This window comes from Pelodiscus sinensis, unplaced genomic scaffold (assembly GCF_049634645.1).
Source record: "Pelodiscus sinensis isolate JC-2024 unplaced genomic scaffold, ASM4963464v1 ctg171, whole genome shotgun sequence".
NCBI classification, from domain to species: domain Eukaryota; kingdom Metazoa; phylum Chordata; order Testudines; family Trionychidae; genus Pelodiscus; species Pelodiscus sinensis.
The window spans coordinates 42,728-70,154 of record NW_027465970.1 but is presented as its reverse complement, the minus strand read 5'-3'; the positions used below and the strand labels follow the sequence as shown (position 1 = coordinate 70,154).

General features: G+C 69.2%; 1 protein-coding gene across 6 annotated transcripts; it reads right to left on the bottom strand.

Moving 5' to 3' along the window:
- Positions 1-59: 59 nt before the first annotated feature.
- RGL2 (ral guanine nucleotide dissociation stimulator like 2) lies at positions 60-24,187 on the bottom strand. Of its 6 annotated transcripts, XM_075917430.1 has the most exons (19): positions 24,050-24,187; positions 23,228-23,402; positions 21,648-21,716; positions 18,979-19,151; positions 17,620-17,682; positions 17,372-17,553; positions 17,140-17,264; positions 14,799-15,014; positions 11,556-11,659; positions 11,392-11,476; positions 11,141-11,218; positions 10,781-10,855; positions 10,162-10,194; positions 9,217-9,338; positions 3,829-3,921; positions 3,593-3,725; positions 3,076-3,321; positions 722-836; positions 60-597 (listed from the first exon to the last, which is right to left on the bottom strand). In XM_075917430.1, exons 2-19 carry the CDS (start codon positions 23,342-23,344, stop codon positions 407-409), a joined length of 2,220 nt encoding a protein of 739 aa, XP_075773545.1. In that variant the 5' UTR covers positions 23,345-23,402; positions 24,050-24,187; the 3' UTR covers positions 60-406. The 6 variants fall into 6 exon arrangements, with proteins under 6 accessions (XP_075773545.1, XP_075773548.1, XP_075773549.1 ...); XM_075917433.1 differs by lacking the exon at positions 11,141-11,218; XM_075917434.1 differs by lacking the exon at positions 17,140-17,264 and having other exon boundaries at positions 11,392-11,466.
- Between the last annotated feature and the right edge of the window lie 3,240 nt (positions 24,188-27,427).

The window sequence follows — 27,427 nt, the reverse complement described above, 5'->3', positions numbered from 1 at the left end:
GGCCTGGGGGTTCCCTGGCAGGGCTGACCCCCTGGGCCCCCGAAGCACGGCTCACCACCAGCTGCTTAGTGTCTTTATTGCATTAGTGTTTCAGCAAAGGGCTAGGGCCCTGAGACACTCCCCCCGCCCGGGGTCTGGTGCTGGGACCCCTTGGGGACAAGTCCCTGAGACGCTGCCCTCTCCACAGGGGCACCCACAGCCCCCTGGGCCCAGCGGCGGTTAACCCCTTGGCCTCCCCCCGCGTCCTGCTGGGGGCTCACTGCCTGTGCAGCCAGCCCCCAGCTCTCCCTGCTGGGCGGCCGTAGGCAGAGGGGCTGTCAGGCACTCAGGTCATGGCCCGAGGCTGCGGCCAGTGGGCAGGGCCCTGCAGACCATCCCACAGCCCTTTCCTGGAGCGGGGCCGCCCTCAGAAGAGGGCCCGGGCCAGCTTGCGACCCGTCGCCTTGATCTTCGGGAAGGTGGCGCTGAGTTCGGGCCGGCGGGGGGCAGCGCTGGGCGGCGGGGGAGGCTCCCCGGGCCCCTTGGGGCGCAGCACAAAGTCCAGACTGGAGCTGTTCATGGCGTAGAAGACGTTGTCGGTGGCGTGGAAGGTCAGCTCTGCGGGGGGGGGGGGGGGAGGTGAAAGGAGGTGGTGAATGGAGCCCCTCACCCACTCATGGGAGCCAACCCCCCCCAGGGCGCCACTGGAGACCCCTCATCCCCTGGCCTCTGTCCCCCTCACCTTTCCCCTCGGGCAGCAGCTGCACCAGCTGGAATTGGGGGGCAGCCCTTGGCTCCTGGCCGTGTTTCTCCAGCACCTTGGCAACTACGGCCGGGGTCTTGTCCTGGCTGGTCACCTGCAGCAAACAGCGCACAGCTGCCACTGTGTACCCGCTGCACCACAGGGCCCCCCCAGCGCACAGTTCCCACCATGCGCCAGAGCCTCCCCCCCACAGCTCCCACCCTGTGCCAGAGCCCCCACAGCACACAGCTCCCACCCTGTGCCAGAGCCCCCTCGCACACCCCTGCACCACACACAGCTCCCGCCGTGCACCGGCTGCACCACGCATACACCACCTAAGCTAACCAGCACAGAACTGCCAAGTGCCAGCTGCACCGCACACACGCACCGTGCACCAGAGACCCCTTGAACACCCCTGCACTGCACACAGCTCCCGCCGTGCACCGGCTGCACCACGCATACACCACCTAAACTAACCAGCACAGAACTGCCAAGTGCCAGCTGCACCGCACACACGCACCGTGCACCAGAGACCCCTTGAACACCCCTGCACTGCACACAGCTCCCGCCGTGCACCGGCTGCACCACGCATACACCACCTAAGCTAACCAGCACAGAACTGCCAAGTGCCAGCTGCACCGCACACACGCACCGTGCACCAGAGACCCCTTGAACACCCCTGCACTGCACACAGCTCCCGCCGTGCACCGGCTGCACCACGCATACACCACCTAAACTAACCAGCACAGAACTGCCAAGTGCCAGCTGCACCGCACACACGCTTGCACCGTGCACCAGAGACCCCTTGAACACCCCTGCACCACACACAGCTCCCGCCGTGCACCGGCTGCACCACGCATACACCACCTAAGCTAACCAGCACAGAACTGCCAAGTGCCAGCTGCACCGCACACACGCACCGTGCACCAGAGACCCCTTGAACACCCCTGCACTGCACACAGCTCCCGCCGTGCACCGGCTGCACCACGCATACACCACCTAAACTAACCAGCACAGAACTGCCAAGTGCCAGCTGCACCGCGCACACGCTTGCACCGTGCACCAGAGACCCCTCGCACACCCCTGCACCACACACAGCTCCCGCCGTGCACCGGCTGCACCACGCATACACCACCTAACCCCCTCGCACACCCCTGCACCGCACACAGCTCCCACCGTGCACCGGCTGCACCATGCATACACCACCTAACCCCCTCGCACACCCCTGCACCGCACACAGCTCCCACCGTGCACCGGCTGCACCACGCATACACCACCTAACCCCCTCGCACACCCCTGCACCGCACACAGCTCCCACCGTGCACCGGCTGCACCACGCATACACCACCTAACCCCCTTGCACACCCCTGCACCGCACACAGCTCCCACCGTGCACCGGCTGCACCACGCATACACCACCTAACCCCCTCGCACACCTCTGCACCGCACACAGCTCCCACCGTGCACCGGCTGCACCACGCATACACCACCTAACCCCCTCGCACACCCCTGCACCGCACACAGCTCCCACCGTGCACCGGCTGCACCACGCATACACCACCTAACCCCCTCGCACACCTCTGAACCGCACACAGCTCCCACCGTGCACCGGCTGCACCACGCATACACCACCTAACCCCCTCGCACACCCCTGCACCGCGCACAGCTCCCACCGTGCACCGGCTGCACCACGCATACACCACCTAACCCCCTTGCACACCCCTGCACCACACACAGCTCCCGCCATGCACCGGCTGCACCATGCATACACCACCTAACCCCCTCGCACACCCCTGCACCACACACAGCTCCCGCCATGCACCGGCTGCACCACGCATACACCACCTAACCCCCTTGCACACCCCTGCACCGCGCACAGCTCCCGCCATGCACCAGCTGCACCACGCATACACCACCTAACCCCCTTGCACACCCCTGCACCGCATACAGCTCCCGCCATGCACCAGCTGCACCATGCATACACCACCTAACCCCCTCGCACACCCCTGCACCACACACAGCTCCCGCCGTGCACCAGCGCGCCCCCAACCCCGCACACACGGAAGGCAGCATCCCATGGGGATGTCACAAGCACGGCCCCCGCCCACAGCCAGGAGAATGCTGCCCATCTCGGCTGCCATCCCAGAATCCCGCAGGCCCCCCTCAGTGGCCGTGGGACCTACCCAGCCCCCCCCCCCCCGCCGCTCGATGCAGCGGGGGAGCCACCCAGCTAGAGCTCAGGAGTCCTGCCCTGCTGCCCTCCCCCAGCGCAAACAGAACCCAGCCCCGGCTCTAACCACTAGCCCCCACTGCCCTCTCGGAGCTGGGACAGACCCAGGCGTCCGGGCGCTCACCAAGATGCTCTTGTAGAGGCTCCCGTTGTGCAAGTCCATGCGGGCGCGGAGGATGAGGCAGTCGGAGGGGGGGCCCCCAGGCGCCGGCGTGGGAGGGGTGGGGAAGGCTGAGCCGCAGGAGGCTGAGCGCCGGTGCCCCCGGGGCAAGCCCTCCCCGGCAGGAGTGGGGGGGGAGAGGCCCCCAGCCGAGGGAGCCGTGTCCGAGGGAGCCGTGTCCAGCGCCGAGACAGACGGCCACTTCATGTGCTGCAGCGGGGTGGGGCAGGGGAGCCAGGAGGGGTTGCAGGATTGGGGGGTCAGACAACGTGGGGGAAGAATAGCAATGTGGAGGGGTATGCAGGGGAGGGGACAGGATTCGGGGGGATCAGGCAGGGTGGGGGTGGAGGACCCAAGGGGAGGGGGCAGGAATTGCAGGTGGGGGGGTGTCAGGCGGGGGGGATACCCAGGGGGTAGGGAGGGGGCAGGAATTGCGGGAGGGGAGGGGGAGGAAGCAGCAATCAGCGGGGGGGTGTCTCACCTGTGCCAGGCGACACAGCAGCTGTGAGGGGCCGCAGGGGGGCAGCAGCAGGTCGCAGCTGCTGGTGGGGGGCTCGGAGGAGGAGCTGGGCCTGTCCCAGGAGATCAAGGGGCTCCCCACAGAACTCAGCAGCCTGGGGGCAGGGGAGGTGACAGTGAGGGGGGGGCCGCTACATCAGCCCCCTGCCCCTCCAGTTCACTCTCCCCCCCATGCCCCACAGCCCCTCCCCTGCTCACTCTGTGCAGTGGGTGATGACCAGGGTGGGCTTCACGGGCCGCTGGGGGGCTGGGGCCTCGCTGGGGGGCTCGATCTCACAGGAGAGACTGTGACTGTGGGGAGAGGGAGATGAGTGATGCAACCCCGCACCTCGCACTGCACATCCCCCGCATCTCACACTGCCCATCCCCCGCATCCCCGCGTCTCACACTGCACGCATCCCCCACATCCCCGCGTCTCACACTGCACGCATCCCCGCACTGCGCATCCCCCACATCCCCGCACTGCGCATCCCTGCACCTCACACTGCGCATCCCCCGCATCCCCGCACTGCGCATCCCCCGCGTCTCACACTGCGCATCCCCCGCATCCCTGCACCTCACACTGCGCATCCCCCACATCCGCGCATCCCCCACATCCCCACGTCTCACACTGCGCATCCCCCGCATCCCCACGTCTCACACTGCACGCATCCCCGCACCGCGCATCCCCGCACTGCACATCCCCCGCACTGCACATCCCCCGCATCCCCGCGTCTCACACTGCACGCATCCCCGCATCTCACACTGCACACATCCCCTGCATCTCACACTGCACACATCCCCGCACCGCGCATCCCCGCACTGCACATCCCCCGCATCTCACACTGTCCATCCCCGCACTGCGCATCCCCACACCTCGCACTGCACGCATCCCCCACATCCCCGCGTCTCACACTGCACGCATCCCCGCACTGCGCATCCCTCGCATCCCCGCACTGCGCATCCCTCGCATCCCCGCACTGCGCACCCCCGCACCTTGCACTGCACATACCCCGCATCCCTGCACACCCCGCACCTCACATTGTGCATCCCCCGCATCCTCGCACCTCACACTGTGTGCATCCAGCAACTCTGCACCTCACACTGCGCGTCCCCTGCACCCCCGCACCTCACACTGCGTGTCCCCCGCATCCCCGCACCTCACTCTGCACGTCCCCCACATCCCCGCACCTCACTCTGCACGTCCCCCGCACCTCAGTGTGCTTCCCTCGTACTGCGCATACCCTGCATCCCCGCACTGCGCATCCCCCACATCCCCGCACCTCGCCCTGCGCGTACCCCGCACCTCACACTGCGCATCCCCCGCATCCCCGCACCTCACACTGTGCGCATCCAGCACCCCCACACCTCACACTGTGCGCATCCAGCACCCCCACACCTCAGATTGCGCACACCCCACACTCCTGCACCTCACACTGCACATACCCCGCATCCCTGCACCTCACACTGCACCTCACATTGCATGCACACCCTGCACCTCACATTACGCATACCCCACATCCCCGCGTCTCACACTGCACGCATCCCCCGCATCCCCGCACCTCACACTGCGCATCCCCGCACCTCACACTGCACATACCCCGCATCCCTGCACACCCCGCACCTCACACTGTGCATCCCCCGCATCCCCGCACCTCACACTGCACGCATCCTCGCACCTCACACTGCGCGTCCCCTGCACCCCCGCAGTGCGCGTCCCCCGCACCCCCGCACCCCACATCCCCGCGTCTCACACTGCGCGTCCCTCGTACTGCGCATACCCTGCATCCCCGCACTGAGCATCCCCCACATCCCCGCACCTTGCCCTGCACGTACCCCGCAGCTCACACTGTGCGCATCCAGCACCCCCACACCTCACACTGCGCGCATCCAGCACCCCCACACCTCAGATTGCACACACCCCACACTCCCGCACCTCACACTGCACCTCACATTGCATGCACACCCTGCACCTCACATTACGCATACCCCACATCCCCGCACCTCACACTGCACCCCACACTGCGTGCACCCCACACCTCACAGTGTGCGCAGTATGAGCAGTGTGGGGGTTCAGGGTACGTACACCCTGCACCCCTGCGCCTTACACTGTGCACACTGCACCCCACACTGCGCACACCCCGCACTGTGCACACTGCACCACACATTGTGCGTGCCCCACACTTCCGCACCTCATACTATGCGCGCCCCACACCCCTGCACCTCACACTTTGTGTATCTTGCACCCCCGCACCTTAGTGCATGCATCCCACATGCCGCACCTCACACTGCGCACACTGCACCTCACATTGTGTGCGCCCCAACCCCGCACCTCAGACTGCACATGCCCCACATCCCCACTGCATGCACACTGCACCCCTGCCCCACACCCTGCACCTCACTGAGTGCACTCCGCACGTCACACTGTGCGCACCCTCAGACTGTGCATTGTGCACTCCTCACATCCCTGCACCTCACACTGCGCACCCCACACTCCCGCACCTCATACTGCACATGCCCCACACCCCCACTGCATGCACACTGTACCCCTGCGCCACACCCTGCACCTGACTGTGTGCACTCTGCACATCACACTGTGCGCACCCTGCACCTCAGACTGCACGCCATCCCACACTGTACTTCACACTGCATGCGCACTATGCCCCTGCATCTCACACTGCACCTTACACTGTGCACACCACAGCTCCTGAGCATCCAGTACTCACCCCCACACCTTCCACCGTCATCCACACACATCACAACCCCCTTCAAAGGTCCACAACACAGCACACACAGCCCCCTGCACACTCCTATACACCACCACAACCCCCCAAAAGCCCTACACAGATATTTTACAACCACCCCCCCAAAACTGCACACACAGCCCCTACTCAATCCCTCACAACACTCCCTGCACAGCCCCCATGCCACACAACCCCTCCTCCAGCGAACTCACAGCCCCCTGGCACAGCCCCCATGCCACACGACCCCTCCTCCAGCAAACTCTCAGCCCCCTGGCACAGCCCCCATGCCACACGACCCCTCCTCCAGCGAACTCACAGCCCCCTGGCACAGCCCCCATGCCACACGACCCCTCCTCCAGCGAACTCACAGCCCCCTGGCACAGCCCCCATGCCACACGACCCCTCCTCCAGCGAACTCTCAGCCCCCTGGCACAGCCCCCATGCCACACGACCCCTCCTCCAGCGAACTCACAGCCCCCTGGCACAGCCCCCATGCCACACGACCCCTCCTCCAGCGAACTCACAGCCCCCTGGCACAGCCCCCATGCCACACGACCCCTCCTCCAGCGAACTCACAGCCCCCTGGCACAGCCCCCATGCCACACGACCCCTCCTCCAGCGAACTCACAGCCCCCTGGCACAGCCCCCATGCCACACGACCCCTCCTCCAGCAAACTCACAGCCCCCTGGCACAGCCCCCATGCCACACGACCCCTCCTCCACCGAACTCACAGCCCCCTGGCACAGCCCCCATGCCACACGACCCCTCCTCCAGTGAACTCTCAGCCCCCAGCACAGCCCCCTGGCACAGCCCCCATGCCACACGACCCCTCCTCCACCGAACTCACAGCCCCCTGGCACAGCCCCCATGCCACACGACCCCTCCTCCAGTGAACTCTCAGCCCCCAGCACAGCCCCCATGCCACACGACCCCTCCTCCAGCGAACTCACAGCCCCCTGGCACAGCCTCCATGCCACACGACCCCTCCTCCAGCGAACTCACAGCCCCCTGGCACAGCCCCCATGCCACACGACCCCTCCTCCAGCAAACTCACAGCCCCCTGGCACAGCCCCCATGCCACACGACCCCTCCTCCAGCAAACTCACAGCCCCCTGGCACAGCCCCCATGCCACACGACCCCTCCTCCAGCAAACTCACAGCCCCCTGGCACAGCCCCCATGCCACACGACCCCTCCTCCAGCGAACTCACAGCCCCCTGGCACAGCCCCCATGCCACACGACCCCTCCTCCAGCGAACTCACAGCCCCCTGGCACAGCCCCCATGCCACACGACCCCTCCTCCAGCGAACTCTCAGCCCCCTGGCACAGCCCCCATGCCACACGACCCCTCCTCCAGCAAACTCACAGCCCCCTGGCACAGCCCCCATGCCACACGACCCCTCCTCCAGCGAACTCACAGCCCCCTGGCACAGCCCCCATGCCACACGACCCCTCCTCCAGCAAACTCACAGCCCCCTGGCACAGCCCCCATGCCACACGACCCCTCCTCCAGCGAACTCACAGCCCCCTGGCACAGCCCCCATGCCACACGACCCCTCCTCCAGCGAACTCACAGCCCCCTGGCACAGCCCCCATGCCACACGACCCCTCCTCCAGCGAACTCACAGCCCCCTGGCACAGCCCCCATACCACACGACCCCTCCTCCACCGAACTCACAGCCCCCTGGCACAGCCCCCATGCCACACGACCCCTCCTCCAGTGAACTCTCAGCCCCCAGCACAGCCCCCTGGCACAGCCCCCATGCCACACGACCCCTCCTCCACCGAACTCACAGCCCCCTGGCACAGCCCCCATGCCACACGACCCCTCCTCCAGTGAACTCTCAGCCCCCAGCACAGCCCCCATGCCACACGACCCCTCCTCCAGCGAACTCACAGCCCCCTGGCACAGCCTCCATGCCACACGACCCCTCCTCCAGCGAACTCACAGCCCCCTGGCACAGCCCCCATGCCACACGACCCCTCCTCCAGCAAACTCACAGCCCCCTGGCACAGCCCCCATGCCACACGACCCCTCCTCCAGCAAACTCACAGCCCCCTGGCACAGCCCCCATGCCACACGACCCCTCCTCCAGCAAACTCACAGCCCCCTGGCACAGCCCCCATGCCACACGACCCCTCCTCCAGCGAACTCACAGCCCCCTGGCACAGCCCCCATGCCACACGACCCCTCCTCCAGCGAACTCACAGCCCCCTGGCACAGCCCCCATGCCACACGACCCCTCCTCCAGCGAACTCTCAGCCCCCTGGCACAGCCCCCATGCCACACGACCCCTCCTCCAGCAAACTCACAGCCCCCTGGCACAGCCCCCATGCCACACGACCCCTCCTCCACCGAACTCACAGCCCCCAGCACAGCCCCCTGGCACACGACCCCTCCTCCAGCGAACTCTCAGCCCCCTGGCACAGCCCCCATGCCACACGACCCCTCCTCCAGCGAACTCACAGCCCCCTGGCACAGCCCCCATGCCACACGACCCCTCCTCCAGCAAACTCACAGCCCCCTGGCACAGCCCCCATGCCACACGACCCCTCCTCCAGCGAACTCACAGCCCCCTGGCACAGCCCCCATGCCACACGACCCCTCCTCCAGCGAACTCACAGCCCCCTGGCACAGCCCCCATGCCACACGACCCCTCCTCCAGCGAACTCACAGCCCCCTGGCACAGCCCCCATGCCACACGACCCCTCCTCCAGCGAACTCACAGCCCCCTGGCACAGCCCCCATGCCACACGACCCCTCCTCCAGCGAACTCTCAGCCCCCTGGCACAGCCCCCATGCCACACGACCCCTCCTCCAGCAAACTCACAGCCCCCTGCAGCAGCTCCTGCAGCCCCTACCTCTGGGCCTCGGAGAGGGGGGCCAGGGTGCGCAGCCAGTGTGGGAAGCCGGGGCTGGGCGGGATGCGGTAATTGCGGCACACGGACTGCAGGAGCCGCAGCTGGGCCAGCACCTCGAACTCCTGGGGCAGAGAAGGGGGTTGTACCAGGGGAGGAGGGAGGGAGCACAGTGAGCCATGGGGGAGCGCAGAGAGCGGGGGCGGCCACGGGGGAGCGCAGAGAGTGGGGGGGCGGCCACGGGGGAGCGCAGAGAGCGGGGGGGCGCCACGGGGGAGCGCAGAGAGTGGGGGCGGCCACGGGGGAGCGCAGAGAGCGGGGGGCGCCACGGGGGAGCGCAGAGAGCGGGGGGGGCGCCACGGGGGAGCGCAGGGAGCGGGGGGGGCGCCACGGGGGAGCGCAGGGAGCGGGGGGGGGGCTGTACCCGGAATGGGGGACGGAGCAAGGGGGCTGTAGGAGACGGAGGAGGGAGCGCAGGGAGTGGGGGGGGGGCTGTACCCGGCATGGGGGAGGGAGTGCAGGGAGTGGGGGGGGGCTGTACCCGGCATGGGGGAGGGAGCAAGGGGGCTGTAGGAGACGGAGGAGGGAGCGCAGGGAGTGGGGGGGGCTGTACCCGGCATGGGGGAGGGAGCGCAGGGAGTGGGGGGGGCTGTACCCGGCATGGGGGAGGGAGCAAGGGGGCTGTAGGAGACGGAGGAGGGAGCGCAGGGAGTGGGGGGGGCTGTACCCGGCATGGGGGAGGGAGCGCAGGGAGTGGGGGGGGCTGTACCCGGCATGGGGGAGGGAGCAAGGGGGCTGTAGGAGACGGAGGAGGGAGTGCAGGGAGTGGGGGGGGCTGTACCCGGCATGGGAGGGAGCGCAGGGAGCAGGAAGGGGGGGCTGTAACCAGCGTGGGGGGGAGCGCAGGGAGCTACAGAGGGGAGCCCAAGGCCCCAGCACAGCCGGTACCTTGCGCCGCTTCTCGAAGTTGATGTAGCCGTTCTGCCAGAGAAACGAGAGATACCGTGAGCCCCATGGCTGCCCCCCACGAGCCTGGCCCTCTACAGCCCCCCACTGCCTCCATCCCAGCCCCACATCACCCCCGCCAAGCTCCCCGGTGCTCTCTGCCCCCCATGATCCCCTCCTCATGCCTGGCCCTCTACTGCCCCCCACTGCCTCCATCCCAGCCCCACATCACCCCCGCCAAGCTCCCCGGTGCTCTCTGCCCCCCATGATCCCCTCCTCATGCCTGGCCCTCTACTGCCCCCCACTGCCTCCATCCCAGCCCCACATCACCCCCTCCAAGCTCCCCGGTGCTCTCTGCCCCCCATGATCCCCTCCTCATGCCTGGCCCTCTACTGCCCCCCACTGCCTCCAACCCAGCCCCACATCACCCCCTCCAAGCTCCCCGGTGCTCTCTGCCCCCCATGGCCGCCCCCCACGAGCCTGGCCCTCTACAGCCCCCCACTGCCTCCATCCCAGCCCCACATCACCCCCTCCAAGCTCCCCGGTGCTCTCTGCCCCCCCATGATCCCCTCCTCATGCTTGGCCCCTGGCTGCCACCCAAGCTTGGCCCCAAAGGTCTCACCTCCAGCTCGTCCTTCATGGCCGCATCCAGCATCACCAGGTCTCGCAGGAAAGTGCCCAGGTAGGGAACCACGCCCTGGGGACAGGGGGTCAGAGAGCAGCGAGCCCTCTCCCCCACTCCCCACATATCCCTCACCCCCACTGCGCCCCGTCCACCCCCTGCTCTGCCCCCTCTCCAGCCTCCCACATAGCACACTGCAAACCCTGGCTCCAGCGCCCCACTGTGCCCCCTTCCAGACCCCCACTAGACACACCTCCAACTCAAGCCATTCCCCACCCAACCCCCCATATGCCCTGAACAAGGGCACCCACGTTTCACCTCCGCCCCTCCTATCCTGCACCCCCCATCCTCTCCCCTCACCACTGGGCGCTGCTCCGGAGGTCTCCGCGGCTGCCGGCGGGGGGCAGGGTCAGCGCCCGAGGGTCGGGAGGTGCCCTCCTGGGGAGGGGGCAGGGGAGGATGATGTCAGGGAGGGGCGGGAGGCCTGGCGAGACACGGGTGAGGGAGAAGGGGGGAGCAGGATGGGAGAAGGGCACTTTAGGGGGCCATGGGGAGGGGTCTGGGAGCAGGGGGAGGTCGGGTGCTGGGGCAGGCTGAGGGGAACCCCTCACCTGGAAGAGCAGCTGCCGGCACAGGCTGTAGTTATCCTGCTCGGAGCAGATGGCACTCAGCTCCTCGTAGCTCTGCTGCACGTCCCTGGCGTGGGGGACAGGTCGGTGAGTGACCCCCAGACCCCCCTGCCCCACTGCCCCCCCCAGACCCTGCCGGCCCCCACCTGGCGATCTCGTCCCAGGTGCGGCGCAGCCGGTGCACCGGGCTGGACTGCAGGGCAGAGACGATGGCGCAGAGCGACGAAAAATTCCTCAGGGCGCGGCATTCCTGGGGGCAGAGGGGGGCAGGGGGTCACGGGCTCCGCCCCAGGCAGCTGTGGGGCAGGAGGCAAAGCGGTGGGGGTCACAGGGGCCCCCAGGGCCAGCTCCATGGCAGCTGTGGGGCAGGAGGCAGAGCGGTGGGGGTCACAGGGGCCCCCAGGGCCGGCTCCATGGCAGCTGTGGGGCAGGAGGCAAAGCGGTGGGGGTCACAGGGGCCCCCAGGGCCGGCTCCATGGCAGCTGTGGGGCAGGAGGCAAAGCGGTGGGGGTCACAGGGGCCCCCAGGGCCAGCTCCATGGCAGCTGTGGGGCAGGAGGCAAAGCGGTGGGGGTCACAGGGGCCCCCAGGGCCAGCTCCATGGCAGCTGTGGGGCAGGAGGCAGAGCGGTGGGGGTCACAGGGGCCCCCAGGGCCAGCTCCATGGCAGCTGTGGGGCAGGAGGCAGAGCGGTGGGGGTCACAGGGGCCCCCAGGGCCAGCTCCATGGCAGCTGTGGGGCAGGAGGCAGAGGGGTGGGGGTCACAGGGGCCCCCAGGGCCAGCTCCATGGCAGCTGTGGCGCAGGAGGCAGAGCGGTGGGGGTCACAGGGCCCCCCAGGGCCGGCTCCATGGCAGCTGTGGGGCAGGAGGCAGAGCGGTGGGGGTCACAGGGGCCCCCAGGGCCGGCTCCATGGCAGCTGTGGGGCAGGAGGCAGAGCGGTGGGGGTCACAGGGGCCCCCAGGGCCGGCTCCATGGCAGCTGTGGGGCAGGAGGCAGAGCGGTGGGGGTCACAGGGGCCCCCAGGGCCGGCTCCATGGCAGCTGTGGGGCAGGAGGCAGAGCGGTGGGGGTCACAGGGCCCCCAGGGCCAGCTCCATGGCAGCTGTGGGGCAGGAGGCAGAGCGGTGGGGGTCACAGGGGCCCCCAGGGCCGGCTCCATGGCAGCTGTGGGGCAGGAGGCAGAGCGGTGGGGGTCACAGGGGCCCCCAGGGCCAGCTCCATGGCAGCTGTGGGGCAGGAGGCAGAGCGGTGGGGGTCACAGGGGCCCCCAGGGCCAGCTCCATGGCAGCTGTGGGGCAGGAGGCAGAGCGGTGGGGGTCACAGGGGCCCCCAGGGCCGGCTCCATGGCAGCTGTGGGGCAGGAGGCAGAGCGGTGGGGGTCACAGGGGCCCCCAGGGCCAGCTCCATGGCAGCTGTGGGGCAGGAGGCAAAGCGGTGGGGGTCACAGGGCCCCCAGGGCCAGCTCCATGGCAGCTGTGGGGCAGGAGGCAAAGCGGTGGGGGTCACAGGGCCCCCCAGGGTTGGCTCCATGGCAGCCGTGGGGCAGGAGAGGGGGCTGGGGACAGAGCGGTGGGGGTCACAGGGCACCCCAGGGCCGACCCCTGGCAGCTGTGGGGCAGGAGAGGGGGCTGGGGGCAGAGCGGTGGGGATCACAGGGCCCCCCAGGGTTGGCTCCATGGCAGCTGTGGGGCAGGAGAGGGGGCTGGGGACAGAGCGGTGGGGATCACAGGGCACCCCAGGGCCGACCCCTGGCAGCCGTGGGGCAGGAGAGGGGGCTGGGGACAGAGCGGTGGGGATCACAGGGCACCCCAGGGCCGACCCCTGGCAGCCGTGGGGCAGGAGAGGGGGCTGGGGACAGAGCGGTGGGGGTCACAGGGCACCCCAGGGCCGACCCCTGGCAGCCGTGGGGCAGGAGAGGGGGCTGGGGACAGAGCGGTGGGGGTCACAGGGCACCCCAGGGCCGACCCCTGGCAGCCGTGGGGCAGGAGAGGGGGCTGGGGACAGAGCGGTGGGGATCACAGGGCACCCCAGGGCCGACCCCTGGCAGCTGTGGGGCAGGAGAGGGGGCTGGGGGCAGAGCGGTGGGGATCACAGGGCACCCCAGGGCCGACCCCTGGCAGCTGTGGGGCAGGAAAGGGGGCTGGGGACAGAGCGGTGGGGATCACAGGGCACCCCAGGGCTGACCCCTGGCAGCTGTGGGGCAGGAGAGGGGGCTGGGGGCAGAGCGGTGGGGATCACAGGGCACCCCAGGGCCGGCTCCATGGCAGCTGTGGGGCAGGAGGCAAAGCGGTGGGGGTCACAGGGGCCCCCAGGGCCAGCTCCATGGCAGCTGTGGGGCAGGAGGCAGAGCGGTGGGGGTCACAGGGCCCCCAGGGCCAGCTCCATGGCAGCTGTGGGGCAGGAGGCAGAGCGGTGGGGGTCACAGGGCACCCCAGGGCCGACCCCTGGCAGCTGTGGGGCAGGAGAGGGGGCTGGGGACAGAGCGGTGGGGATCACAGGGCACCCCAGGGCCGACCCCTGGCAGCTGTGGGGCAGGAGAGGGGGCTGGGGGCAGAGCGGTGGGGGTCACAGGGCACCCCAGGGCCGACCCCTGGCAGCAGTGGGGCAGGAGAGGGGGCTGGGGGCAGAGCGGTGGGGATCACAGGGCACCCCAGGGCCGACCCCTGGCAGCAGTGGGGCAGGAGAGGGGGCTGGGGGCAGAGCGGTGGGGATCACAGGGCACCCCAGGGCCGACCCCTGGCAGCAGTGGGGCAGGAGAGGGGGCTGGGGGCAGAGCGGTGGGGATCACAGGGCACCCCAGGGCCGACCCCTGGCAGCTGTGGGGCAGGAGAGGGGGCTGGGGGCAGAGCGGTGGGGGTCACAGGGCACCCCAGGGCCGACCCCTGGCAGCTGTGAGGCAGGAGAGGGGGCTGGGGGCAGAGCGGTGGGGGTCACAGGGCACCCCAGGGCCGACCCCTGGCAGCTGTGGGGCAGGAGAGGGGGCTGGGGGCAGAGCGGTGGGGATCACAGGGCACCCCAGGGCCGACCCCTGGCAGCTGTGGGGCAGGAGAGGGGGCTGGGGGCAGAGCGGTGGGGATCACAGGGCACCCCAGGGCCGACCCCTGGCAGCCGTGGGGCAGGAGAGGGGGCTGGGGGCAGAGCGGTGGGGGTCACAGGGCACCCCAGGGCCGACCCCTGGCAGCCGTGGGGCAGGAGAGGGGGCTGGGGGCAGAGCGGTGGGGGTCACAGGGCACCCCAGGGCCGACCCCTGGCAGCCGTGGGGCAGGAGAGGGGGCTGGGGGCAGAGCGGTGGGGGTCACAGGGCACCCCAGGGCCGACCCCTGGCAGCCGCGGGGGGTGGGCTGCAGCGGGAGGTGGCTGGCCGGGGCCCCGTGCTGCGGACGCGCTCACCTGGGCCACGTGGATCCATTTCTCCAGGAGGCGGGCGCGCTGCTGGGGGCGCAGGCCCGGGCGGGCCAGGCAGGAGCGGATCACGGCCCCCGCCAGCCGGTTGAACTGGCGCACGGTGGCGCGGACGCTGGGGCAGGCCCCTTCCCGCCCCTTCTTGTCCCGCTGGGACCAGAGCGAACCCAGGCACTGGTAGGGCACCACCCGCAGGAACAGCGCCTGGGGGCACGAGCCGTCAGGAGCTGCACCCCAACCCCCCACCCCCGGGAACAGCGCCTGGGGGCACGAGCCGTCAGGGGCTGCACCCCAACCCCCCCACCCCTCACCCGCGGGAACAGCGCCTGGGGGCACGAGCCGTCAGGGGCTGCACCCCAACCCCCCACCCCCGGGAACAGCGCCTGGGGACACGAGCCATCAGGGGCTGCACCCCAACCCCCCAACCCCGGGAACAGCGCCTGGGGGCACGAGCCGTCAGGGGCTGCACCCCAACCCCCCACCCGCGGGAACAGCGCCTGGGGGCACGAGCCGTCAGGGGCTGCACCCCAACCCCCCACCCCCCCACCCCCGGGAACAGCGCCTGGGGGCACGAGCCGTCAGGGGCTGCACCCCAACCCCCCACCCCCGGGAACAGCGCCTGGGGGCACGAGCCGTCAGGGGCTGCACCCCAACCCCCCACCCCCCCACCCCCGGGAACAGCGCCTGGGGGCACGAGCCGTCAGGGGCTGCACCCCACCCCCCCACCCCCGGGAACAGCGCCTGGGGGCACGAGCCGTCAGGGGCTGCACCCCAACCCCCCACCCCCGGGAACAGCGCCTGGGGGCACGAGCCGTCAGGGGCTGCACCCCAACCCCCCCACCCCCACCCGCGGGAACAGCGCCTGGGGACACGAGCCGTCAGGGGCTGCACCCCAACCCCCCCACCCCTCACCCGCGGGAACAGCGCCTGGGGGCACGAGCCGTCAGGGGCTGCACCCCAACCCCCCACCCCCGGGAACAGCGCCTGGGGGCACGAGCCGTCAGGGGCTGCACCCCAACCCCCCCACCCCTCACCCGCGGGAACAGCGCCTGGGGGCACGAGCCGTCAGGGGCTGCACCCCAACCCCCCCACCCCTCACCCGCGGGAACAGCGCCTGGGGGCACGAGCCGTCAGGGGCTGCACCCCAACCCCCCACCCCCGGGAACAGCGCCTGGGGGCACGAGCCGTCAGGGGCTGCACCCCAACCCCCCCACCCCTCACCCGCGGGAACAGCGCCTGGGGGCACGAGCCGTCAGGGGCTGCACCCCAACCCCCCCACCCCTCACCCGCAGGAACAGCGCCTGGGGGCACGAGCCGTCAGGGGCTGCACCCCAACCCCCCCACCCCCCACCCGCGGGAACAGCGCCTGGGGACACGAGCCGTCAGGGGCTGCACCCCAACCCCCCCACCCCCCACCCGCGGGAACAGCGCCTGGGGACACGAGCCGTCAGGGGCTGCACCCCAACACCCCCACCCCTCACCCGCGGGAACAGCGCCTGGGGGCACGAGCCGTCAGGGGCTGCACCCCAACCCCCCCACCCCCCACCCGCGGGAACAGCGCCTGGGGACACGAGCCGTCAGGGGCTGCACCCCAACCCCCCACCCCCACCCGCGGGAACAGCGCCTGGGGACACGAGCCGTCAGGGGCTGCACCCCAACCCCCCCACCCCCCACCCGCGGGAACAGCGCCTGGGGGCACGAGCCGTCAGGGGCTGCACCCCAACCCCCCCACCCCCCACCCGCGGGAACAGCGCCTGGGGGCACGAGCCGTCAGGGGCTGCACCCCAACCCCCCACCCCCACCCGCGGGAACAGCGCCTGGGGACACGAGCCGTCAGGGGCTGCACCCCAACCCCCCCACCCCCCACCCGCGGGAACAGCGCCTGGGGGCACGAGCCGTCAGGGGCTGCACCCCAACCCCCCCACCCCCCACCCGCGGGAACAGCGCCTGGGGGCACGAGCCGTCAGGGGCTGCACCCCAACCCCCCCACCCCTCACCCGCAGGAACAGCGCCTGGGGACACGAGCCGTCAGGGGCTGCACCCCAACCCCCCCACCCCCCACCCGCGGGAACAGCGCCTGGGGACACGAGCCGTCAGGGGCTGCACCCCAACACCCCCACCCCTCACCCGCAGGAACAGCGCCTGGGGGCACAGACCATCGGGGCTGCACCCCAACACCCCCACCCCAACCCTCGGGAACTGTGCTGGGGGGGCAGAGAGCCCCATCCTGACTCCCCACTCACTACTAAGGGTTTCCTGGCCCCCCCACGCCTTGGGCACTGGGTCCTCCTCCCCGTTAGCCCGACACAGGCCCCCTGCACACACTCACCGCCTCCACCCGGGTCAGCTGAGCGGCCACGTGGTCAGCCTGGAAGGTCAGGATGTCCAGGGGGTCAGGGCCCCCCATGGGGGTTGCATCTTCCCCCTCCTGCAAATCCTCCTCCTCCGGCTCCCCTGGGGGGGGGTAGCGTTAGACCCAGGGGGGGCCCCTGGAGACACACCCTCCCCGTCTGCCCCCACTTCTCCAGCCAGCCCAGTCTGCAGGCTTCCCCCCCACTCACCTCCAGTGCCGGGCCCCCCCAGCGCCCCCCGGAGGGCAAGCAGACGTCTCTCCGCCTCGGAGTCCTTTCCCAGCGCTCGCTGCAGGCTCCGGAGCAGCCGCTCGGCCAGCTCGGGCTCCAGGGCCTCCCCAAAGTCCTCGGGGTACCCGTCCAGCCAGGAGCACAGCACGGAGGAGAAGGTCCTGGAGGGAAATGAGGGTGAATGGGGGGCACGGCCAGAGGAGCGGGGGGAAGGGAGGGTCACTCACCTCTGCAGCTCAGACGTCTCTGGAGGGACAGGGTTGGGCTCCAGCGCCCCGACCTCCTCCAGCCTGAGGGCGAGAGACAGGTCAGGGGGCAGCCAGGGACACCCCCGGAGCCCTGCCGCACCCCCCCGTCACTCATAGCCCCAACCCCCCCAACGGACACCCCGGAGCCCTGCCGCACCCCTCCCCCGTCACTCATAGCCCCTACCCCACCAACGGACACCCCCGGAGCCCTGCCGCATCCCCCCGTCACACATAGCCCCAACCCCCCCCAACGGACACCCCCGGAGCCCTGCCGCACCCCCGTCACTCATAGCCCCAACCCCCCCAACGGACACCCCGGAGCCCTGCCGCACCCCCCCGTCACTCATAGCCCCAACCCCCCCAACGGACACCCCCGGAGCCCTGCCGCACCCCCGTCACTCATAGCCCCAACCCCCCCAACGCACACCCCGGAGCCCTGCCGCACCCCCCCGTCACTCATAGCCCCTACCCCACCAACGGACACCCCCGGAGCCCTGCCGCATCCCCCCGTCACACATAGCCCCAACCCCCCCCCAACGGACACCCCCGGAGCCCTGCCGCACCCCCGTCACTCATAGCCCCTACCCCACCAATGGACACCCCCGGAGCCCTGCCACACCCCCCCGTCACTCATAGCCCCTACCCCACCAATGGACACCCCCGGAGCCCTGCCGCGTCCCCCCCCGTCACTCATAGCCCCTACCCCACCAATGGACACCCCCGGAGCCCTGCCGCGTCCCCCCCGTCACTCATAGCCCCTACCCCACCAATGGACACCCCCGGAGCCCTGCCACGCCCCCCCCGTCACTCATAGCCCCTACCCCACAAATGGACACCCCCGGAGCCCTGCCGCGCCCCCCCGTCACTCATAGCCCCTCCCACCCCCCCAACGGACACCCCCGGAGCCCTGCCACGCCCCCCCGTCACTCATAGCCCCCAACCCCACCAATGGACACCCCCGGAGCCCTGCCGCACCCCCCCCGTCACTCATAGCCCCTCCCCCCCAACGGACACCCCCCGGAGCCCTGCCGCGCCCCTCCCCCTGTCACTCATAGCCCCCCCGTATACACCCACCATCCAGAGCTCTGCCGCGCCCCTCCCCCTCTCACTCATAGACCCCCCATATACACCCCCTCACCCACAGCCCTGACACACACACCCCGTCGCCCAGGGCCCCAACCCCCCCCCGTATACACCCCCCACCCACAGCCCTGCCATGCCCCACCCCCTGTCACCCAGGGCCCCAACCCCCCCCAAGCACCTCCCACCCACAGCCCTGCCATGCCCCTCCCCCCATCTCCCAGGGCCCCAACCTGCCCCCAGCATGCAGCCCCTCACCTGTGGAGCAGCAGCTGCAGCAGGGCAGGTGGGCGGGCGAAGGTCCGGCAGGTGGCCAGGAAGGCCGGCACGTAGGTGGCATCACCCAGAGCCCGGGCCTCCAGCAGGTGCCGAACCAGCCGTGGCAGCAACCCGGCCTTGAGCGCCCGACATGGGGTGCCCCCCCCAGGGGCCTGCAGGGAGAGTCTGTCAGCCCGGACCCACCCAGCAACCTGCCCCCCCAGCAACCGGGCCGTGAGCGCCCAACACGGAGCGTCCCCCCCAGGGGCCTGCAGGGAGAGTCTGTCAGCCTGGACCCCCCCAGCGACCTGGCCCCCCCCCAGCGACCTGCCCCCCCCAGCGACTGGGCCGTGAGCGCCCGACACGGGGTGCCCCCCCCAGGGGCCTGCAGGGAGAGTCTGTCAGCCCAGACCCACCCAGAGACCTGCCCCCCCAGCGACCGGGCCGTGAGCCCCCGACACGGGGCGTCCCCCCCAGGGGCCTGCAGGGAGAGTCTGTCAGCCCGGACCCCCCCAGCGACCTGCCCCCCCAGCGACTGGGCCTTGAGCGCCTGACACGGGGCGCCCCCCCCCAGGGGCCTGCAGGGAGAGTCTGTCAGCCCGGACCCACCCAGCAACCGGGCCTTGAGCGCCCGACACGGGGCGCCCCCCCCAGGGGCCTACAGGGAGAGTCTGTCAGCCCGGACCCACCCAGCGACCTGCCCCCCCAGCGACCGGGCTGTGAGCCCCTGACACGGGGCGTCCCCCCCAGGGGCCTGCAGGGAGAGTCTGTCAGCCTGGACCCCCCCAGCGACCTGGCCCCCCCCCAGCGACCTGCCCCCCCCAGCGACTGGGCCGTGAGCGCCCGACACGGGGTGCCCCCCCCAGGGGCCTGCAGGGAGAGTCTGTCAGCCCAGACCCACCCAGAGACCTGCCCCCCCAGCGACCGGGCCGTGAGCCCCCGACACGGGGCGTCCCCCCCAGGGGCCTGCAGGGAGAGTCTGTCAGCCCGGACCCCCCCAGCGACCTGCCCCCCCAGCGACCTGCCCCCCCAGCGACTGGGCCTTGAGCGCCTGACACGGGGCGCCCCCCCCAGGGGCCTGCAGGGAGAGTCTGTCAGCCCGGACCCACCCAGCAACCGGGCCTTGAGCGCCCGACACGGGGCGCCCCCCCCAGGGGCCTGCAGGGAGAGTCTGTCAGCCCGGACCCACCCAGCAACCGGGCCGTGAGCGCCCAACACGGAGCGTCCCCCCCAGGGGCCTGCAGGGAGAGTCTGTCAGCCCGGACCCCCCCAGCGACCTGCCCCCCCAGCGACCTGCCCCCCCAGCGACTGGGCCTTGAGCGCCTGACACGGGGCGCCCCCCCCAGGGGCCTGCAGGGAGAGTCTGTCAGCCCGGACCCACCCAGCAACCGGGCCTTGAGCGCCCGACACGGGGCGCCCCCCCCAGGGGCCTGCAGGGAGAGTCTGTCAGCCCGGACCCACCCAGCAACCGGGCCGTGAGCGCCCAACACGGAGCGTCCCCCCCAGGGGCCTGCAGGGAGAGTCTGTCAGCCTGGACCCCCCCAGCGACCTGGCCCCCCCCCAGCGACCTGCCCCCCCCAGCGACTGGGCCGTGAGCGCCCGACACGGGGTGCCCCCCCCAGGGGCCTGCAGGGAGAGTCTGTCAGCCCAGACCCACCCAGAGACCTGCCCCCCCAGCGACCGGGCCGTGAGCCCCCGACACGGGGCGTCCCCCCCAGGGGCCTGCAGGGAGAGTCTGTCAGCCCGGACCCCCCCCAGCGACCTGCCCCCCCAGCGACCTGCCCCCCCAGCGACTGGGCCTTGAGCGCCTGACACGGGGCGCCCCCCCCCAGGGGCCTGCAGGGAGAGTCTGTCAGCCCGGACCCACCCAGCAACCGGGCCTTGAGCGCCCGACACGGGGCGCCCCCCCCAGGGGCCTACAGGGAGAGTCTGTCAGCCCGGACCCACCCAGCGACCTGCCCCCCCAGCGACCGGGCTGTGAGCCCCTGACACGGGGCGTCCCCCCCCAGGGGCCTGCAGGGAGAGTCTGTCAGCCCGGACCCACCCAGCGACCTGCCCCCCCAGCAACCGGGCCTTGAGCGCCCGACACGGGGCGTCCCCCCCAGGGGCCTGCAGGGAGAGTCTGTCAGCCCGGACCCCCCCAGCGACCGGGCCGTGAGCCCCTGACACGGGGCGTCCCCCCCCCCAGGGGCCTGCAGGGAGAGTCTGTCAGCCCGGACCCCCCCAGAACCCAGCGACTTCCCCCAACACCCAGCAACCTGCCCCCCAGCACCCGGTCTTGAGCACCCGGCACAGGGCGTCCCCCCCAGGAGCCTGCGGGGAGTCTGTCAGCCTGGACCCCCCCAGCAACCGGGTCTTGAGCCACCAGCACGGGCACCGCGCCCCCCCTGGGGCCTGCAGGGAATATCCATTAACCTGGCCCCTGCAGACCTCTCAGTGCCTGGCCCGGCCCCACAGCCCCCCAGTCACCCAGCCTGGCCCCCAGCAATCCAGCCCACCCCCCTAATCCTCCACAGCCTGGCCTGGCCGCACCCCACCCCAGGGCCAGCACAGAGTCAGCCAGCCTGCCCCCCGCCTTGTCCCAGCCTGGCTCCCCCCAGAGCTATGGGAGAGAGCACCAGAGCCAGCCTGGGACATCCCCCCAGAGCCAAGCCAAGCCCCCCACTCACCCCTGGCTGGCGCACGGTCACCGTGTAAGTCACCCCCTCCTCAGCCTCCTCCGTCAGGGTCACCGGGGGCTGGAGCAGAGAGGGGGGTTACCCCGGTATCGCTGCCCCCCCACCGCAGCCGATCGTCCCCCGGAAACGCCTGCCCCCACTCACCCTGACAGGCAGGCAGTACCAGCGCGTGCGGGACGGCCCCTCGCCCCCCGGAGCCTCCAGCCCCAGGCACGCCCTCATGGCCCCCCCGCGGGGGTCACTGGGTCCTGCTCATTGGGGCGCCGCGTGGGGGAGGGGCTCCCAGCCAAGACCCCCCAATCTCCACAGCCCTCTGGGACAGGCCTGTGGGGCCTGGCAGGGCGGCTCGGGGGTGTGGGGGGGCACAGACAGGAGGGACAGGGTTAGGGGGCAGCGTGACCCAGTGAGCCTCTCACACACAAGGGCCAGGGCATGCAGACAGACAGACAGACAGCCTCCCCCCCCACCAACACCCCCCAGCCTGCCTGTCTGGCCCTGCTGCCCCCCTTCCCCCCCTTCTCCCTGTCTGGCCCTGCTGCCCCCCTTCCCCCCCTTCCCCCTGTCTGTCTGGCCCAGCTCCGCCCCTTCTGTCTGTCTGTGAGGCCCTGCCCCCCCCCCCCCCCCCCGGTTCTGTCTGTCTGGCCCTGCCCCCCACACTCCCCCCTCCCGGACTCTGTCTGTCTCAGTTTCTCTCTTTCAGTCTCCCTTGCTGCTTCCGCCTTCTGTGTCTGCTCCAGCCCCTCCCACTCCCGCCCTGCCCCCCAGGCACTTCCCCAAACCTGCCCCACCCCATCCCCCAGCGCAGGGCGGATTGCGTCCCCTGGGCAGCCTCCTCTGAGCGGGATGGGGACCAAGGGGGCTGTGGGACAGGAAGTGAAAGTGCCCCACTGGCCGCCCCCGCTTATCACAAATAGCCCCCAACACTGACACCCCCAGAGCACCCTGCACCCTGGCGAGCTGCACGACTATTAGCCAAACCAACACAACCACACGCTGAATCAGCCACACCGTGACAACCAGCGACAGGTCCTGCAGGACAACCCGCTGCTCGCCAAGGTGTGACCCCGCAGCACACTCTTCCCACCACGCAGCCCAGCAAGGCCCCCCCGTCTGACACCACCACACACCCCCGCGTGTCACACGCAGCAAGGGTGTGACCTACAACACAGGTCTGATCTTACACACACACAGTCAAGTTCCTGGTAATGTGTCCCATCCACATGTGGAATAATTTTGTTATGCGCACCAAGGCACATGTGACTGTGCACCACCAGTAGAAACACAAACCCAGCTGTGGGCTAATCAGCTGGGTGGCGCAGGAATTTCCCAGAGGCTGCCCCAGCGCCCAGCTCCCCGGGACTCTCCACGCCAAGGCTGTGACAACCCAACATGCGCCTCCCAGCACTCACAAACCCACACAGGTGTGACCCCCCCACACCTGCGTGACCCACACCACACAGACCCTCACCCCCCCTTCCCCCTGTCCCACACACCCTGACTGCTGCCACAGTGCCTCAGCTAACCACCCCCGGACCACCCCCAGCACACCCCTCCCCTCAGCCCCATCTCACCTGCGGCTGTGGGGGGTCAGGGGACCAGCTCCGGAAGGCGCTCAGAGTGACCCCCTGGTCCCCCTCCAGCTCCAGCCGGGCCCCCTCCAGCAGGTGCCGCAGGGAGCGGGGCAGCATGGGGGGCGTCTCAGGCCCACAGAGGAGTCATGGGAAGGGTGTCAGGCGAGGTCCGGGACTGAGAGAGAGGGAGGGAGGGAGGGAGGGCAGTTCTAGGAATTATCTGGGGTGCCCTGGTCCCCCCTCCCTCCTGCACCCCTCTGCTCCCCACTTCCTCCCACTTCACCCTCCACAGCCACTGTCCCCTCCCTGCACCCCCATATTACAGTCTGCACCCCCACACTCCCTATACCCCTCCCCCTCCCTGCATCCTAATATTACTCTGCACCCCCTCCCTGCATCCCCATATTACACTCTGCCTCCCCGCCCCAACACACTCCCTATACCCCTCCCCCTCCTTGCACCCCCATATTTCACACTGCACCCCTACCCCTCCCTGTACCCCCTGCTCCCCAGCACATTCCTTGTACCCCTTATTCCACTCTCCACCTCCTCCCCCCCCCCGGCACCCTCTGGTGCCCACTTCCTCCCACTTCACCTCTCCCCCTGCTCCCCACTTCCTCCCCCCCACAAACACCCCCTGCTCCCCACTTCCTCCCCCCCACACACCCTCTGCTCCCCACTTCCTCCCCCCACCTCCTGCTCCCCACTTCCTCCCCCCCACTCACCCCCTGCTCCCCACTTCCTCCCCCCCACATACCCCCTGCACCCCGCCCCCGCATCCTCCCTTGCACCCCGCTCGCCGCTGCCCCCGTGCACACCCACCTGGGCACCCGGCTCCCTGCTGCTTAACCCGGGGCAAGGCTGGGAGGGCGGGGCGGAAGCCTCGGAGCTGAACCCAGCCTAGGAACAGAGCCCCGGGCCATGCAGGCAGGAAAGCCCGGAGCTGGAGCCATGGAGAGGAGGGGATGAGGGCTGGCAGGAAAACCCGGAGCTAGAGAGAGACGGAAATGGGGCCAGGAGGAAGGAAATCCTGGAGCTGGGGCGAGGGAAGGGAGGGAATGGGGGCAGAAGGAAGGAAATCCTGGAGCTGGGACGAGGGAAGGGAGGGAATGGGGGCAGAAGGAAGGAAATCCTGGCTCTGGAGCAAGAGAGGTGAGGGAATGGGGGCAGAAGGAAGGAAATCCTGGAGCTGGGACGAGGGAAGGGAGGGAATGGGGGCAGAAGGAAGGAAATCCTGGAGCTGGGGACGAGGGAAGGGAGGGAATGGGGGCAGAAGGAAGGAAATCCTGGAGCTGGGACGAGGGAAGGGAGGGAATGGGGGCAGAAGGAAGGAAATCCTGGAGCTGGGACGAGGGAAGGGAGGGAATGGGGGCAGAAGGAAGGAAATCCTGGAGCTGGGGCGAGGGAAGGGAGGGAATGGGGGCAGAAGGAAGGAAATCCTGGCTCTGGAGCAAGAGAGGTGAGGGAATGGGAGCAGAAGGAAGGAAATCCTGGAGCTGGGATGAGGGAAGGGAGGGAATGGGGGCAGAAGGAAGGAAATCCTGGGGCTGGGGCGAGGGAAGGGACGGAATGGGGGCAGAAGGAAGGAAATCCTGGCTCTGGAGCAAGAGAGGTGAGGGAATGGGGGCAGAAGGAAGGAAATCTTGGAGCTGGGGCGAGGGAAGGGAGGGAATGGGGGCAGAAGGAAGGAAATCCTGGGGCTGGGGCGAGGGAAGGGACGGAATGGGGGCAGAAGGAAGGAAATCCTGGCTCTGGAGCAAGAGAGGTGAGGGAATGGGGGCAGAAGGAAGGAAATCCTGGAGCTGGGGCGAGGGAAGGGAGGGAATGGGGGCAGAAGGAAGGAAATCCTGGCTCTGGAGCAAGAGAGGTGAGGGAATGGGAGCAGAAGGAAGGAAATCCTGGAGCTGGGATGAGGGAAGGGAGGGAATGGGGGCAGAAGGAAGGAAATCCTGGGGCTGGGGCGAGGGAAGGGACGGAATGGGGGCAGAAGGAAGGAAATCCTGGCTCTGGAGCAAGAGAGGTGAGGGAATGGGGGCAGAAGGAAGGAAATCTTGGAGCTGGGGCGAGGGAAGGGAGGGAATGGGGGCAGGAAGGAAATCCTGGAGCTGGGGCGAGGGAAGGGAGGGAATGGGGGCAGAAGGAAGGAAATCCTGGCTCTGGAGCAAGAGAGGTGAGGGAATGGGGGCAGAAGGAAGGAAATCCTGGAGCTGGGGCGAGGGAAGGGACGGAATGGGGGCAGAAGGAAGGAAATCCTGGCTCTGGAGCAAGAGAGGTGAGGGAATGGGGGCAGAAGGAAGGAAATCCTGGGGCTGGGGCGAGGGACGGGAGGGAACGGGGCAGCAGGAAGGAATCCCAGAGCAGGAACCAGCAGGGAGACACAAAACCCGGAGTTCTACCGGCCTGGGAATGGCTCCAGGGGCTGAGGACAGTAAAGCCCAGAGCAGAGCCAGTGGGGAGTCCCAAAGCCTGAGGCGGAGCTGAACGGGAGGGACCTGAACCAGAGACAGACAGCCCGGCCCAGAGCCTACCAGGGAGATGGAAATTCTGGGGTGGAGCTAGTCCAGAAAGGAAGTGACATGAAACCCAGAGCAGAGCGTGACAAAATCCGGACCGGAGGAGACAGAGCCGGGGCCAGAGAGTCCCAGAACCGGGGACCAACCCGCTATGCTGCTCTGTTCCATGCCTGCATGTGTCCCCCTCTCCTGGGATCCGGCTCCATGCTCCCAGTGCTCCAGTCTTGCATTCCCCTTGGGATCCAGCTTCGTATGTCGCCCTAGACCCAGATCCGTGTTTCCAGAGCTGTCTGTATATATACTCCCCCTCCCTTGAAATCCAGATCCACATTTCCCAGCTCACCAGTCTATACAGTCTCCTCCCACCCCCAAGATCCAGCTCGTTTTCCAGTGCACCATATACCTCCCTTGTCTGTATATTATCTCCCTCCCCTCATTGAAATCATGTTCCCCGGCTCTCCGGTCCATACACTCTCCCCTCCTCTCAGGATCCAGTTCCGTGTTTCCCACCTCTCCGGTCCATACACTCTCCCCTCCTCTCAGGATCCAGTTCCGTGTTTCCCAGCTCTCCGGTCCATACACTCTCCCCTCCTCTCAGGATCCAGTTCCATGTTTCCCGGCTCTCCGGTCCATACACTCTCCCCTCCTCTCAGGATCCAGTTCCGTGTTTCCCGGCTCTCCGGTCCATACACTCTCCCCTCCTCTCAGGATCCAGTTCCGTGTTTCCCAGCTCTCCGGTCCATACACTCTCCCCTCCTCTCAGGATCCAGTTCCGTGTTTCCCAGCTCTCCGGTCCATACACTCTCCCCTCCTCTCAGGATCCAGTTCCATGTTTCCCGGCTCTCCGGTCCATACACTCTCCCCTCCTCTCAGGATCCAGTTCCGTGTTTCCCGGCTCTCCGGTCCATACACTCTCCCCTCCTCTCAGGATCCAGTTCCGTGTTTCCCGGCTCTCCGGTCCATACACTCTCCCCTCCTCTCAGGATCCAGTTCCGTGTTTCCCGGCTCTCCGGTCCATACACTCTCCCCTCCTCTCAGGATCCAGTTCCGTGTTTCCCAGCTCTCCGGTCCATACACTCTCCTCTGCTCTCAGGATCCAGATCCGTGTTCCCTGGCTCTCCGGTCCATACACTCTCCCCTCCTCTCAGGATCCAGATCCATGTTTCCCAGCTCTCTGGTCCATACACTTTCCCCTCCCCTTGGGATCCAGATCCATGTTTCCCAGTACTCCAGTCCATATATTCCCTCCTCCACTTGGGATCTGGGACCTCTGGTCTCTATATTCTTCCCTGGCCCCAGAGGGGAGGAAGCCAAACAATAGGGCTGCCTTCCTGTCTCCCTGCAGCAGGAAGTCACACCTCCCTCTGCCCCACTGCCCCTTACAAGCCCAGCTGGGGCGGGCAGAGCTTAGACAGGGAAGGGGGGGAGTAAAGACCAGGACATACCAGACCCCCTATCACAGAGGGGAATGGGAGCAACCTCAGATAGCAAAAGATGTCGGGAAGGGCCTGTGGAACTCCTTGCTACTGGGTCTCTGAACCTGAGGGGCCCTGGCGAGGAGGGCCCAGGGATGCGCCGGGAGGGGAGATTTCCTGCTGAGGCAGGAGATGGGGGCGTGGGGTGCAGCTCTCTGCTGAGGAAGGCTCCAGGGGGGTGGGGCTGAGAGATGACGAGGCCCAGGCAGGAG

Excerpts from the sequence above, each read along its gene's own strand:
- RGL2 (XM_075917430.1), bottom strand. The coding sequence starts at position 23,344 with ATGCTGCCCCGCTCCCTGCGGCACCTGCTGGAGGGGGCCCGGCTGGAG. Across the intron at positions 11,219-11,391 it reads GCCGGCAGCTGCTCTTCCAG|GAGGGCACCTCCCGACCCTC; the intron begins GTGAGGGGTTCC and ends CCCCCTCCCCAG. Across the intron at positions 837-3,075 it reads GCCTCTACAAGAGCATCTTG|GTGACCAGCCAGGACAAGAC; the intron begins GTGAGCGCCCGG and ends TGTTTGCTGCAG.